The sequence below is a fragment of the Gavialis gangeticus genome, unplaced genomic scaffold (assembly GCF_001723915.1).
Source record: "Gavialis gangeticus isolate Ggan-Ray unplaced genomic scaffold, GavGan_comp1, whole genome shotgun sequence".
In the NCBI taxonomy this organism is placed as follows: domain Eukaryota; kingdom Metazoa; phylum Chordata; order Crocodylia; family Gavialidae; genus Gavialis; species Gavialis gangeticus.
In genome coordinates, this window is record NW_017729022.1 from 54,493,095 (window position 1) to 54,509,824 (window position 16,730).

General features: G+C 39.8%; 1 protein-coding gene across 3 annotated transcripts in view; it reads right to left on the reverse strand.

The window, feature by feature from the left end:
• Positions 1 to 2,521: 2,521 nt before the first annotated feature.
• Positions 2,522 to 16,730, reverse strand: part of SCYL2 (SCY1 like pseudokinase 2) — a 65,818-nt gene continuing 51,609 nt past the window's right edge. For 2 of the 3 annotated variants that reach the window (XM_019515002.1, XM_019515003.1), the window contains 7 exons: positions 15,472 to 15,604; positions 9,321 to 9,439; positions 6,476 to 6,576; positions 6,059 to 6,125; positions 5,873 to 5,962; positions 5,131 to 5,250; positions 2,522 to 3,521 (listed from right to left, as the gene is read on the reverse strand). In XM_019515002.1, coding sequence (XP_019370547.1) covers positions 2,868 to 3,521; positions 5,131 to 5,250; positions 5,873 to 5,962; positions 6,059 to 6,125; positions 6,476 to 6,576; positions 9,321 to 9,439; positions 15,472 to 15,604 — 1,284 coding nt within the window. In that variant the 3' untranslated portion in view covers positions 2,522 to 2,867. The remainder of the gene's footprint in view (positions 3,522 to 5,130; positions 5,251 to 5,872; positions 5,963 to 6,058; positions 6,126 to 6,475; positions 6,577 to 9,320; positions 9,440 to 15,471; positions 15,605 to 16,730) is intronic. The other variant, XM_019515004.1, reaches the window with a different exon arrangement.

Sequence of the window (16,730 nt, forward strand, 5' to 3'; positions counted from 1 at the left end):
TTGGGGGGGGGGGGGGGGGGGAACAACCTTTCCCTCCCCTCCCTTCTGAATTCAGCAGATGCCTTAAAAAAATAAAAAAGGTATAAACTAATGAACTTTTCTGTCCCATAATATGGTCCTTGGTGATAGTTTAGCCCAAATAAAAAAAATAGTATTTGAAATTCACTAGAAATATTTGATTTGTATTTCTATGAACATGCTTTACTTCTGTCTGTTAGTATTTTTTCCCTGATCCCTTCTGATAAAAATTGATACTGTATAGTTGCAAGAAAGAGACTGACAGAGAAACAGATATTATGCAATCAAGCACTGCATACAAAGTATTTTGTATTATTCAAGCTAGGCAGAGGCCTTTATTCAGTATATTACCTCTGTATATAAATCTTACCTCTTAAATTAAACTTTATAAAAAGGCATAAAAAAAGATTTCCATATATTATCCTATGCTCTGAACTAGAGACTGGCTCAAACCAAAACCACAGATCTCAAACAGCCAAAGTTCAGGAGAGCTGGAGTCCAAAACTGGATCCAAATTTTTCCACGTTCTATCTATGGGAGGAGGTAAAAAGGAAACCACTAAAATCTAAGTCAGAATTTTGTAGTTCGAGCCCACCTCTATTTTGGAAACATAATTCTGCTACTAACAAGTGTCATTTTCATCATAAGGTTATTTTTGCTATAATCTGAAAATGCACAAGTAATTCTTCAAAGTCTTGTCTTCAATTGCCCTAACAAAACATAGCTCTCAGAAATCAGATCACATTGATTTATTTTAAAAAGAAAGGTATTAAGATCACTCGGAGTATAGAATGCCATTAACCACATATGAAATTCAAATATTTAGTATTCCTAACATTATACAAATTATGCAACTAGTTCAATGTAACCTACAATATCGACCATGGATCTACAGCACATAAGCATCACAATGTGTTTCTTTATTACCACAATTTCACTGGTCCCAGGTATTTTAAAAAATAAAAGGACTAAAGCAGCAGCTATAATACATCAAGATTTCATCAAGAGATACGCTTGAAGTTATCATCATTTAAAACTGTGAAAGTATAATTTAACAAATACAAGTCACATTTACAGCATAAGGCCCTTTGGTTTCTTAAGCAGCAAATGAAAGAATTTCTTCAGAGAAAGGCTTTGAAAAATAATGTAGGCTTAAAACCCCCCAAAAGAAACAAAAAACAAAAGTTAACTAATTCTTTCCTTCTCAAAATATCCAGCTATAGTCTTCAAAATATTACATAAGAAAGTTCCTGAAATTCCTAGGAAAGACAAAGTTAGAACCCTACAGTGGTAACCGACAGAGCAGAGATTCCATCATGGGGAAGCTGAACATCTACCTCTTGGGAAGCAAAAAAACTACTCCTTGATTTTGTGGAGAACTTTATTAAATTTGGAGCAATACAGAATAAGGGTTTAAAACAGCTATGTACTCATCAGATATGTTCTAGTGCTTACAGATTTTCACTTGAGAATTCAAATCATAGGTATTTATCCGTCATTAGAGAGCTTGAGTGAAAACTAAATTGGATGTTAAGAGTTCATTCAAGTTAAGGAATTCATGGCTTACTGCTTTTTCATATAGTTGTATGCCACATTAAATGCAGTCAGTTCTTCCCTACAGCCAGAAAATGCTAATTGATTCAAAATATTTCCATATATACAAGCCAACTGTATCAAAACTGAGGCAGATAACACTTAAATTTAGGGACTATTTTTTCCTATGGTGCTTAGTAATAGCTCTGATTCTTAGTTTGCACCAGTGAAAAACTACCAATTTTGCCACTGAAAACAAGAAATATTTTGCTTCCGATTTACATCACTGTTACATGCCATGTTTTAAATAGGACTTTAAGCAGTATGTGGCTCTTTCTCTGGGCCTAAAAACTGGGATCAAATACTACAAAGCAAAGTGCAAGTCTGTATGACTACTGGAGCAATGCACCAGTCATTGCTTTTAGAATATTTACTGTTGCCACTTGACTCATGTTAGAATACACTGAGGGCATCTACACGAGATGCTAAATGCACAATAGACTGATTCTACTGTACATTAATGCGTCATGGCAAAACATGTGCTAATGTGCAGAAGAATTAGTCTACTGTGCAGCAGCATCACTAAAAAGGCGTATGCTGGTGCTACTGCGCAGTAACACTGGTTACTGCACATTGAGCTAGTACCTGTTATTACAGGAACTTGACTTAATGCGCAGTAACTGCAGTGTATTAATGCATGTGTAGACACGCCCTGACTAATCCAAGTGAAAAATCAAATAATTTCAAATCCTTAGCCTCCTGTGTATGATTAGAGACATACCCGTACAAAAATCACTACTGCAATTGACAACCTGAGGCTGCATAAGAATCAAACTTGTCCCATGCTGTTCTGTTGGTATAAATTAAAGGTCATGACATATTCAACAAATATATGGTTAAGTGGTAACAAAACAAATCCATTCTGTTTAGTTTTACACAACACACAAGTTTTTTCAATGTGTGCTAAATCAAGATGTGGCTTTTTAACTGATGGAGTAAAAAAACCACACACACAAATTTCTGAAAATTTAGTTTTTTTATGAATAGACATATGAAGGTTAAATGTATCCTGACTTCAAAGCTCTGAGATTGGGAAAATAAAGCAAACTATTTATTGCATAAGGTGACTTTACACTTAAGCAATTCCACAATATTATCCAGTCAGCAGGTAAATAGTCTTTTTTCCTGTGCAAAAAACTTTATTTTGCCAGATGGGAAATTTTCTTAGTTAAATTTTTACCAAATCATAATAAGATGTCAGTCAGCTTACCCATGATTCAAACTGTAGCAATCATTGAAAAAGAAAGCAAAACATTTTACCCAAAAAGATCTTTTAAGTCATTGCTAGCTGAGCTGCTGCTTGTCATAGTGTTGTTTGTTGGCTGTGCAAAGTTCTGAGGATTAAAGAAAGGATTACCCTGCATACCAAAACCAGGTTGTCCTACTATGTTCATCTGTGGTCCCAACACTGAACTGGTTGTGCCTGGGGACCCCTGAGGGGGTACAAATTGATTAACCCACGGGGTTGATTTCTGCTGTGCCAGCTGGTTCATACTGACTTTGGGTTTTTGAGGACCAAAAAGATTATCTAGAGAAGACATATCTGCAGGTCTGTTTTGTTGGGTCAGCTGTGAGACTGCAGATGTTGCACTCACAGGGCTATAGTTTGGCATATTGGGGGCTGGCACTATGTTAACCTTGGCTGTTCCAGTTCCACTTGGACTGCTGAAGAAATTCTGGTTTGTGGTACCAGCCCCCATGCTGAATCCAGAAGTCTGAAGACCTATGGTAGTATTCAGGCCATTTGTCATGTTTCTTTTTGTGCTGTCAACAGGTGATGAAAACCCCATTCCAATACCCATAGATGGGACAGAAGAGAAGCTGCCTGAAGAAGCAACTTTAGGTTTACTAATAGAATGACTGGTCAAAGATGACATATTATCTATCAAAGTTTCTGTTAAGTCCTTTGCCTGAAAAACATACAAAAATAGTTTAATGTTTTGTTTTTACAGATACAGTAACAATATCTTATCACATTGCTTCTGCAGTTGAAATTCAAGGTGATGTTCCTTTAATATATTTTTCAGAAGCCAGAATTCATTTGACCTTTTGTTTGACTAAAAATGATCATGAAATGTATGCATGGTAGTTTCTTTAACATTACAGAGAAGACATTTTGGTAACTGCAGTCTTTTAAGTACACAGAATTTGAGTTTTGGCATCCACGTCTGACAAACACTGTTTATTATAACTGTTCAAAGAGAATTTCAATCCAGCATGCATTAACTGTACAAAACAGTTTCCATTATGGTCAAGGGGAGTCTCACATGGATAAATGCTCCCACACAGTATCATGCTGAAAGTGTAGCAGTTGCACTACATGCATGCTGGCCATCTGACCAATAGGCAATAACTGTTCTCAGCAAATCAGTATTCTGTAACACAAATGCTATATTTCAACATGTATGGGTCTAAATTTAACTCAGTAATGCAACTGAAGGGTGGCGAGAGCAGCTCTGGGGGGACACTTTTTTTGGGAGGGTGGAGGAGGGGTGGGGGGGGGATAAGCGTACAATAGCCACTGCTGCTGTGGTGGGCTGGCTGTGCTTCCATGGCACCATGGCAGCTGGAACTGCTCTGTACAGAGCTGCTGCCCATCCATGCCTCTGATTTGGCTTTCAGTTACATATTCAATCCCTACAGAAGTCAGTGGGAGCTGCATGCTTGTATCAGGGCACCAATAAAAAATTCACCACATCTGTCCCTTTTCATAACTGCAACGGGCTACAGTTGCCCAGAGTTATTAGGCCAGAGTAAACTAATTAACTCTGCTGTAGGTTTAGTGCCCGACACAAGTACTATCCTATGGCAGAGTTATTTACTCCAGCACAATTCACATGTAGACGTGACAGGGCTGGCTGGGGCACATGGGTGTTACAGAGTGGGGATGCCTACCAGCAGGCAGCCCCACCCTGTGGCACCCCTGTGCCCCAGCCAGCCAGTCTGCAGCACACTGAGCCAGAGTGGAGCAGCTCCAGGCTGACAGGCTGACCCCACCAGACCCCTTGCCAGCCAGGACGGCACTGCCCAGGCTCAATGTCCTGCAGTCCCAGATGCACATATAAACACTGTGCCTGGGGGCAATAAACTTCAGTGTGAACTTCACTGGAGCTTACTGCATCACACTATTTTCATATGTAGACACACACAGTATCTCAGTACTATGGGTTTTCAACATGGATAAAGGATTAAGAAAAAAAAATAAAAATCTTGAGGCCCATTGCTACTAACATAGGGAATACAAGGTAGGCATAAATGGATAAAAGATTTTTAAAAAACCTCAAAACCCCCCAATCAAACATCCTAGCTTAATGAATGCATGGTCAGACTAAAGTTTGTTTTTGTCTAGCTACAATGACTTTACAGAGTTAACATAAAAGAAAATAAGGGTTTTTCTCTTAGTAAACAAATATGCAAACAAACAGCAAATGTAGTATTTATAATACATACAATACCTGTAAGGAAGTAGGGTCAAGGCAACAATGAAGAGAGCTGAATACAGTAAATACATTCTCTCACCTGTTTTACTGGAGGTGTGATTGTATGCATTTGAGGCTTAAGTGGCTGCTGGTTTTTCAATTTTTGTGCCTGTTCTTGTTCTTTTGCTAACTTTTGCTTCTCTTCAAGTGTAAGTGATGTCTTGAACAGAGAAAACATTGGCATTATCATCAGATGGTAAAAAGGTTTTTTTTTCATTCCCATCTTATTCCAAATGTATTGGAGTATTAAGAATGAGTTAGATCATACATTTAATTAATTTAGTGAATTTCAGTATCTGAAAAAACCTAAAATAGAGTATTGTCTATAAAAGCCTAAATGCCAACAATTCAGTTTTGTCTTTTAATTTCTTTGCCTTCACTCTTTTACATTTCTTGTGGTGGTGGGTTTTTTTTGAGGGTGAAAGGTACCCTATGCAGAAATTAAAGGTTGTCCAAGTATTTTGTTCTAATACCTAAATCCACTACCTAAGTTTTACAATAAAGCTTTGCTAGTTGTTAAATCTGTATTAAAAGTAGGAAGGAAACTAGTTTATAATTTTAGTGCCAATATTGCTGAATTCACAAACAATTTCAGTTTAAAAAAAGTGTTTGTGAACCTTTGGACTGGTGCGTTTGGTTATATTCTCTTTTAAAGCACTAAATACAATGCAAATATTTATGTAATTTTTTTTTCTAAAAATCAGCCTCACATACAAAGACACCTGTGTAACAAAACAACTCTGAACAAACAAATAAAAAATAAAGAAAAAGTTCTGACGTACCTTTCTCTGTTTTGATGACAGTTCATTTTCTTTGCTATCAGATCCGCTAGTTAGCAAGTCAGTACCTATACTGTTAAACACTGTGTCAATCTGTTCAAATTGGTTAAAAAAAAATTACATGTTGTAACCTAAAATTAGTATTTTAAACTCCTATACAGAACCGAACCAATAAAATATAACTCTTACCTGATTACTAGTACTGCTAGATTTTGCCTCTTCAGATACATTCATTTGATTAGTTATATCCAAAGTTCTGTAGCACAAAGCAAAAATAATATGAAAGTGGTAATGGCCTCACCATAAATCAATAAAGTAGATTATTCTTCTACATTAATTCTTAATATTATGCTAAAAATATTCTTTTATCATAGCATTTTATCACGTATTTTGGATAACTGGGTGAAAACGGAAATTTATGGTGAATGTATTTGCCAATTTCAAATGTTGACAAGGATAGCATACAGGGCAGGACTGGCTATTTCAAAGAACTCCCAATTATTGGAATGAGAACCTGGTAAGGTTTTATTACATCTGGTACCACTGACCAACCCATTTCAGTTGTAGTTAAACTGGTAAGCTGAAACTGATTAGAGACATACTTACTTCTGCTGTTCTTGCATTACATGAAGTTGTTCAAGTTTGGTCTTATGCTCAGCTTCCAGTCTATTAAGCATATCTTTTATGACACAAATGAAAGAATTGAACTTAAAAAGAGAAACGTGTAGAATATTAGGATTCTGCACAAAACTGTCAACAAATGCATGCATTGCGTTCCAACATGATTTACAGCTAAAAAACTCATAGACGCAGAACTTAACAATCGTTCAATAACTTGTAAAGCTTGTATTACACAATACACAAATAATCTCCACCAGTTTTTGAAAAAGTATTTTTATTTGCTTTTACCATCTTGCATGAAACACCCCTTATAAACAGAATGTGATACTGAAACCTGACAGCAGTACGCCTGCAGTAGGATCTGAGGCAACCCATGTGAAATAGATTCAATGTTACTTTATTTGAAAAAGGATATTCTTAAGAATTCAATTTTCCTTCTTAAATGTATAGCAAAGTGTTTTTACATTGCCACAGTATTAATCATATTTGTGAATAAAACTAAGAACTGAAATTAAGACTATATTTTAAAATTAACTGAAGTATTATTTAGGTTGTTAATTATGTTTCCAGGACAACACCAGATATTGCTATATTACTCCTTTGTTTCCAATTTTGTTGACACTCAGTATATTTTGTTCTGAACATATTTGTGGTATATTTTAATGAAGGCATATCTGTTAAATGTTAATCTTCCCATCAATCTCAGAAAAAATTAGAGGAGTAATTTTAATGTCATGTTATGTTCTACACTCAGTAACTTCAAAACCAATAAGCTTGTAGTCAGTTTCTCAATCCAGTTATTTCCTACAGCATAAAAAAAAATAGATGAGTAGCAGGAATATGAATTAAGCTAATGAGGTGCCATGTTCTTTCTATTTTGAATCCCACAGCATTTACCTTCTGAGGGCTGACTTGGCGGCTAGTAACACAAAGATGTCAGAAAATAAGCTTGTGCTTGTTAAAGTAAATCTGACTTACACCCATGAGTTTCCGTTAATTTTGAATCCAGTGAATTACCTAACAGTTCTTACATTTATAATAAAGAACAACATAAGTAGTTGCATTTAGTACAGTAACTGATCTCCAACAGTGGCAAGTAGTAGAGGTTTTAGGAGACTATGCGAACAGGGTACATCTAGAATAATCCATCTCATTTCATACCCTTGCTGGCATCAACCATCATTAGTTTACAGATTTCAGATTTAGAGAGAGATCCCTGAGTGTTCAATTTAATAGCTTCCAATGGACCTGTCCTCCATTAATCTGTCTCATCACTTTTGTAACCAGGTTATACTGTCTGTCTTCACAACTTCTTGCGACAACAGATTCCACAAGTATATGCTGCGTAATGAAGTACTTCCTCTTGTTTGTTTTAAACCTGCCTCTTGATAATTTCAGTGGGTGCCCCTTACTTATTGTAGACTGGGACTGGGTGAGTAACAGTTCTCCTATCCTTCATGATCTCATATCCCCCCACCTTTGTCTTTCCAAACTGAAGATAAAAATTTAAGTTACTGAGGTTAGTTGGACTTTATATGGCAAGTATCAGTGAAAATCTGATGATAAAGCTGAAATTTAAGTTAGAAAGGAACAATTTAAATACAGTGAAAACTGATACAACTCATTTGAATTTGAGCATCACATTTCAAATTACTTGGGTGCAACGATAGAGATTTTTGGGGCCGATACCAACAGCAGACATTTAAGGAAGCATATTGGCCAATACCCATCCGATTTCTGATACAGCTGCCTCCAGCTGGTAAGTCCAGTGTGGTGAAAGGGGAGGGGGAAGTGAAGGGACATGGGGGGGCAGATAAACACCCCGCACAGTGAGGGACGAGGGAGGGGCAGGCACTGCCCAGGCAGGGTGACGGGGAGGAGCTGCGGTTCATGAGGGGAGGGAGCAGAGGCAGCTCCCACCACTTCTTGCATCCCAGAAGGGCACGGCAGGGAGGGGTGGTGCCCCTGGATCTGTACAGGATGGGCTGCAGCCGGTGCTGCACAGGGCTCTTCTCAGTGGGGGCTGAGCTCAGAGAGGGCGCCAGTGGTGCTGGATGATGCATCTACCCCAAATTTTCTGCCACTCCTCTCCTAGCACCACCACCACCAGCCACCCGGCACTGCCCCAGCTCAGTGCCCTGCCTCCACCCTGGCGCATAGGTGGGCTGCAGCTGGCGGCAACGAAGTTTGGGGTGGATGCAGCATCCTCCCAGTGCCTCTGGCCCCTGCCGAGAAGAGCCCTGTGCAGCCCCAGCTGCAACCCACCCCACCCTGTGCAGATCTGGGGGACACCGCCCCCCCTCCTGGTGCCCTCCCAGGGTGCAAGCAATGGCAGGAGCCCCCTCCCCCCATCACAAGCCACAGCTCCACCCCACCCCCTCAGCATCTGGCCCTGCCCCTGCTCCCTCCCTTACGACGGCGTGGGGGGGGCGTGTTGAACTGCATCCCCCCACATCCTTTCCCTCCCCCCTCCCCTTCCACAACACCAGACTTACCAACTGGAGACAGCTCTCCACACTGCAGGTTGTGCTCCTTGCTGTCTGAGAGCTATGCACAGCATGAGCATTTATCAGCCAAATTATCGGCCCCATCAGCCAGTTTTGTTTATATTGGTACTGATCTGGTATCGGACCTATGTATCAATGCACCTCTACTTACCAGATCCACTGAAGAAGCACTGCTATTTAAGCCTAACCGTTCCGATATTACTATTGTACATTTGTATCAAAATGTACCGATTAAGAAAATCTTCTGTGACACAATATTTTACCTTTACTTCTAGATCACCTAATTAGGTAAAAGCATGCAAAAATTAAAACTGTGTTCTTACCTGATTGAGATTTAGATTGTTTTCAATACTCAGAGGAATCAGATGGGGTAATACTTTTCCTGCAAGTTGTTCTTTGGTAATTCCCAACTTCTTGTGAGTAAATGTGCATTTGTAAATACCTGACACACATCATTGAGAGAGATGAAATTCAGTAAATATTGTGAATGAGCTCTAAGAAAAATACACTTACTATGCATACTGAAAATTAGCCAAAACGCAGGATGCAAAAGGCAGGTTACCAGGGAAAGATCCACCTATGGAAGATATTGTTTAGTGTGCAGCTGAACCTAAAACAGCTTAGAAATCATAACACCAAAAATATCAGCAGCAGAACTCTTGTTCCTTTGACCAGCTTCCCCTACTAGGAAGAGATGGTGTTCGCCTGATTCAAGAGGGGAAAGTTGTATTTGCATTTAAGTTTGCTAACCTAATGAGGATGACTTTAAATTAGGTTCAACAGGGCAGAGACAAAAAAAGGAAGTAAGTATAGAGCTAGGTAGCCTAGATAAAAAACAAACAAACAAATACATAAAATCCAGAAAAAGGGGGCAATAGGGAACCTTAAAACTATTCTTAGAGACAAATTACTGCCATGGGCTAATTACCTTAGCTGTTTATATACCAGTGCAAGAAGTATGGGGAATAATCAGAAATTACTGGAATTCCTCCTTGTGGGCAGCCCCTTGATATGAAGTTGACAGTCTTCCAGTAAAAGAGGGAAGTCATCAGTGAGTCTGCAGATGACTGAAGAGGCCAATCAAAGATTCTCATGTTTGACTGCAGATATCACAAATAGTTCTGGGAGGAAGACGTGTTTGTGATGTCAGGCCACAGCTCTTTCCCTTTGCTTCTCTTATCAACCTCCATAGTCAGTTAAATTTGTTCGACACTATCAATGGCTCGTCATACGTCACGGTGGCACTGGGGACAATTCAGTACTTCAGTCTCTCAGCTGTTGATATTAATATTTCATTTCTTCAGGTTGGCCTTCAAAAAATCCTTGAATCTCTTCTTTTGCCCACAGCTAGAGCAGTGTCCATCGATAAGTTGGAAGTTCAGGACCTGTTTTGGGATCAGTTGTCAAGCATCCTTATACGATGTCATGAGCAACAGCGTGTCATATAAACATGGCTTCAATGCTGGTGGTGTTTGCTTGAGCCAGAATGCTGGTGTTTATTCTTCTCTTCTTCCAGTTAATATAGAGGATTTTTTGAAGATATTACTGATGGTAATATTCCAAAGCTTTCAACTGTTTCTGCTATGTCATCCAAGGTTCACACTGATACAACAGGGTAGGGACAACAGCCTGGTAGACAAGAAGTTTTTTTGAGTCTTGATATCATCGTCATTGAACACACATTTTTGGACATGTCCAAAGGCAGCACTGGCAGATTTTATCCAGTGTTGAATACTGTCATTCATATTTCCTTTTTGGGAAAGGTGGCTACCCAAATAGAGGAAATGTTCAACATTTTCAAATGATTACCTTCTAATTATAGTATGTAGAAGAGTAGCTGGCTAGTTTGGGGTGGGTTGATTAATTATCTTGGTTTCTGTGAGGTTGACAGACAGTCCAAGCATTTCATACGTTTCACAGAAGTGATCAAGAGTGACCTGGAGTTCTTAAACTAAGTTAGCACACATGACAATTGTCAGCTTACTGAAATTTAGTAACAGAAGTGTTAGTTATCTTGGATTTGGATTTTCATGAAATACTGGGATGCTAATTCCAGATGGAAGTTTACTAGTGATGAGATGCAGAATAGCTGTGATATAGATGGAAAAGTATGTTGGTGCAGTCACGTATCCTTGCATGACTCTAGTTCTAATAGTGAAAAGGTCTGTTTCCAAGTCATTGCTTTGGATGGCTGCTGTTGTATCATCATGAAAGAGTTTGATAACGATAAATTTTGATGGGCACTCAAAATCAGGATCTTCCATAGGGGCTCTCTGTTGATTGAATTAAAGGCCTTAGTCAGGTCAATGAAGGCCATGTAAAGATCTCCGTGTTCCTCAGTGTCAGGATGACCAGGGAGGTAGGAGAGTTTTTCACTAAGGCACTGCTGCAGAGGATCACTTTTAACAGGGTCTTTCAAGAACATAATATTGAACCTCTCCCTTGGTTGCTTTTGTGTCATTTTAGAGCTACACAAATAGATTTGATGGGACATATCAAACAATGATCCTTCCCACAGCCATCTGCAGTGATCTGGCATGGACATGGCAGTCCCATGCACAAACTATGATGCAGTCAATCAGGTGACTGTTTTGAGTGGGGGTGCATCCATGATGTTTTCCATTGTTGCTTTGGAATAATAAAATGTTTATGATGATAAAATCACATTCTAAAACACTTACTCAGGAGAAGAATGCCATTCGAATTTACTTTCTCCACCCTTTCCTTTCTAGTGTTTCTTTCCATAGCTCAGGGTCCCTGACCACTTTTGCACTGAAACTGCTGAGAAGAACAGTCTTACCTTCTTAGGAGACAGGTGATAGAACTTGGTTGAATTTACAATAGAATTCTTTTCGTACAATCATGGAAGTATGATGTAGTTGGGATAATGAAGACATGGTGAGATAGTTTGAAAGGAAGGAGTACTGTCATGGAGGAGTACAAATTTGTTCATGAAAGGCTGGCAAGGAAAAAAGGGAGATGGAATTGCTTTCTATAGAAAAGTTGCATTTATTGTGAAATGCAGTATGAAGTGAGAGATAGGTCTATTCAAAAACTATGGTCTAGATAAGAGGGGAGAACAGCAAGGCTGATGTCATGGTGGGCACCTGCTATAGAATAGAAGGTATTTATCAAGTCACAGAGAACCCGATTTTCATGGTGGACTCCAGTTTCCATAAAAGGGTAACAGCAGGGCACAGGCAGGCCAAGCTGCAAGGGTAACAGCGCAGCACAGGCAGGCCAAGCTTGTGGAGTAAGTTTGGGATAACTTTTTCATACTGGTGTTAGTGAAGCTGTCTTGATTTGCTGTTCACATAGAGGAAGAAAAGTGGAAGACAACTTGGGTAACAACCATGAAATGACAAGTATTCAACACTGGACTTCAGAAAAGCAAATCTAAACTCAGGGAAATGGTAGGCCGGATCCCCTGGAAGGCAAGTCTAAAGGGAAAAGAAGTCCAGTAGGCCATATTATGGGCATAAGAGCAAGCTATCCTGACATGAAGTAAGAACAGGAAGTCCAACTTAGCTAAACAATGAACTCTTCAATGAGCTGAAACCCAAAAAGGAATCCTACACAATGTGGAAACTTGACCATATAATGTGTGAGTAGTATAAAAGTATTGAATGGGCAAGCGAGGATAAAAGTGAGGAGGCCAAGGCACAAACTGAGACGCAACTAGCAAGGGATGCAAAAGGCAACTAAAAACATTCCAGAAGTATGTCAGAAAGAAGAGGAAGATCAATAGGAGTATCACTCGCAAATAAAGGGAAGTGATCCTTCTTCTCTGTGTGGCACTCATGAAGCTTCTGGAGAACTGTCAAGGTTTGGCCACCATACTTCAAGACAGACAGGGGCAGATTGGAAAGAATACAGGTGAGAGCAAAAAAATGATTAGCAATCTTGAAAACATCAAACTTACAAGAAAAAGTTGAAAGAACTAGGTCCCTTCCAGCCCTAATTTAGGATTAAGTTTGGAGCAGAGAAATCTGAGGTGGGATTTGATAACAACCTTCAACTATCTAAAGGATAGTTATACAGAGGATAATGATACACTTTTCCCTGTAGCTGAGAGGACAGGATAGAAAGCAACAGTCTTAAGACTGCAGCAAGGCAAATTTAGATTGTCTATTAGGAAAAATTTCTAGCTATAAGGGTAGTTAAGCATTGGATAGGCTACTAGAGAGTTTGTGGAATCACCATCCTTGGACGTTTTTAAGAGCAGTTGGAAAAACACTCGTCTGGGATGAGTTAAACAGAGGTGATCTCGCCTTAAGCAGAGGTGTGGACTTGTTGACCTCCTGAGGTCCCTTCCGGCCCTATTTTTTCTTTTAATGATTCTGTAAAAACAGTAAACTCCAATGTAATTTGGCTACAAAAAGAAGCCTCTTTTATAACATACAGAACAGCAGCAGCAATAAGTCAGTGACTCAAGGCTATGTGCTATGGCTGTGGAACAAAGCAACACTCTGTATTTTGAGTATGGATGCTACCCTTGGTATTTCTCTGAAAACTTGCTGCCCACTCTCTCTCTCTCTCTCTGCATTCTACAGTAACTCTTTTAGGAAAGTTAGGTCTGTGTTAAATACAAAGTGAAACAAGACAATCTAACGGCCCCTTTTTCTCTTGAAATAAAAAAAACAAAACAACTATGGAAAAAATGGATACAGACATGGATGATGGATCTAATTTTAAGCCTAGTAAGCTTATACAGTATAACCTCACAAATCCAGAATTATTGAAAATCCAGCACTTTATAAAACTACACTCCTTTGGGGAGTAGCAGCAGCCAGTTCCGGAGCAGCAGAGGGGGAAGCTTGCATGCTCCAGCTGCCGCCACCATCCACCACCCTGTGTCACTGCTCTGTGTACGGCTGCCCTCGCCCCACTGGCCACCGCTTCGGTTTCAAAAATCCAGAATTTTCACATTTCTGCCAAGTGCTCGGTCCTGAGCATGCCAGATTCATAAAGTTATACTGTACCATGTTACAAGGGCACGCATTTCATACAGCAGAATACTTGCTTGTTTAAATATCCCATTTGCTGAAAATGCATGAACTGTAACAGTAAAGATCAAACAGAAGAAAAGCTCTGGAATATGCTTTTTTATGGCTGTCATAAAAAAGGTCTATCAGCCAGCCAGGAAAGATTCAGTTCCTGACTTAGAACATATGGGTGTAAGTGGGGAAGAAAGAGATGGCAGGATGAACATAAACATGACCCCCATGTTAGGATTCTTGTACCTGAGCAGTTTGGGCACCATATAGTTAAGGATCAGATAGGATAAAACCACAATTCTTTTGTGGACAGGAGACAGCTTTAACTAATGCTACCAATTAGGGTAAAATTTTATGCAAACCTACCCACAGCTACAGCTTCATTCTACATGCCTTCCCACTTCCAGACACATGCCCTCTTTTTGCTTATACGGAGGAACGCTGGTCAAGGATATTTGAATGTGTCCAAGAGCAGTGTACACAGCTGTTCTCAGGCAAATTCACATCACTTCAACACCTGGAGGATCCACAGAAGTTACACAGACCAGCTGCTGTGGAAGATGTTTCTGACGGACTACAAGCAGTATCAGGAATGGATTTTGTAATAAAAAAGGACGCACCTAAGAAATTAGGTACTAGGCTTGTGTGAAGCAGCTAGTATTCGCTTTGGATTTGGCCAATTCAGGGGATAGTGATTTGATTTGGTGATTCAAATCACTGTCTTGAATTGATCTGGCTGAATCCGATTCAGAGGTTTGGCCGCTGCCAAATCAGCTGAATCTCCGAATCAAATAGGCCCCATTCCCCACCCACTCTCCCAGCCCCATCAATGGCTGCCCCGCCCAGCCCCAGCATCCCGGCTCTTTAAAACAAAAGACCCGCACTCACCGGTTCCTGCCAGGTGGTGGGGGGTGATCCCCACTGCCCCACACTACGTGGAGGGACCTTTGCCATGAGCCCCTAAAGGCCCTGACGGCCGCTGCAGCGGCCAGTGACTGGGTTTTTTTGTTTTGTTTTTTTTAAAAGCACTAGGATGCTGGGGCTGGGTGGGGCAGCGGGTGCTCAGACAGGCTAGGGGAGCAGGCAGGGGACAGGGCCTGGTGGGGATCTTCCCCATGGTCCCCTTCCCCCTCCTTCAGCCCCTCTCCCCACTGCCCCCTACTTACTGGCAGGGAGTCAGGGTCCAGCTCCCTGTGATGGCGAGCGGGGACTGCCCGAATCTCCAAATCTCTCCAAATCAATTTGGACTTTTTCATTGGTCTCCTGATTTGATTCGGATTCGGAGATTCGGCCGCTGAATCAGGCCAAATCTCCTCCAAATTGAATCAGCATCCAAAGCTTCGCACAGCCCTATTAGGTGCCTCTAATAGGCTGCTATGCAAAGTTTCAACTATGAAACATACAGACTTATCAAAGTATATGTAAGACTGCTACATCAAAACACTAAAAGAAGATTAAAATAAAAACTGTTTATTACCTAAAATTCCCATTAGTACTGCAGGTTCCTTGGATGGAATTTGTTGTAGGAAAGGCAGAATGTCATCAAGTACAAACCACTTATCCAAGTACTCCAAAATCTTTCCTAAGCACACTAGTGAGTTTACACGGACCTATTGCATATGAAACAAGAGTTAGGCAATGTGTCCAAGTTGAGTTTTTCCTAGAAGCACACATATACAATATATTTGACAGATGTAAGGTGGGTGATTTCTTTTTATTGGACCAATTGCATGGTTGGGAGAGACTCAGACAAGCTTTCAGAAGCAGAGAAGCCTTCTGCAGGTCTCTAGAAGAGAAGCACACACAGCAGAGCTAAATAGCAGATGGGACAAAGGCTTGTGGAAAACTACATCTTGTTCCACGTACAAATTTCCTGCATCATAAGAGAAATATGATTTCAGCACTACATAAAATATTTAGTCTTTTTAGAAGAATACATATAACTCCTTAAATTCTATAGAAAATTAGATTTGCATGATCCTTGAGGTTCCTTCCAACTCTGTGAATCTATAAAGTTACATTTTTACAAAATTATCAAGTTCTATCCAATAAGAAATTTTTGGTCCTTTAATGCAATATGTTTAAACATAATGTTTCAAGATAGCATTTCTACAATGCTAAAACATCAGAGCACCTTGTAAAAAAAAGTCTAACAGCAGATTTCCATTGGGCGGGGGAGGCGTGTGAAAAAGAAAAGAAAAAGAAAAAAGATAAATGTGCTTTCTTCCCCCTGCTTGACAAAAAAAAAAAATCTTACCTTTCATTGTCTAACACTTAAGAGTGGAATGAGACCTATCGAGAGGTAATCAAATCTGAACTATTTGATAGAATCTCAACAGAAAATGCTTAAAGAATTTAACCGATTAGTTTATACTAGAGAAAATAAAGCTTGCTGTTCCACAGTGATACTATTTTTGTTGTGATCCAAATACATTCTTGCTCTAGACTATTACGTAGCACCTCTCCAATTCTGAAGACTGCTACCAAGTTACCATTTTCAAGAGACAAAAGCCCCAAGGAAGGAACAGTAGAAACAATGCATGATTCCTTCCTATAGTCACAGCTTGTATCTTGTTTTTTCTTTAGAGAGAAACTACACTTAACATAACTTGGAAGCTTGCATGAAACCCACTGAACTGAAATGCTATATTACGCATTAACTCAATTATAAGACGAGGTGCCCCACCTCCTCCATTTAACATGTGGGGGGGGGGGGGGCCTGTCATCTTAGAATTG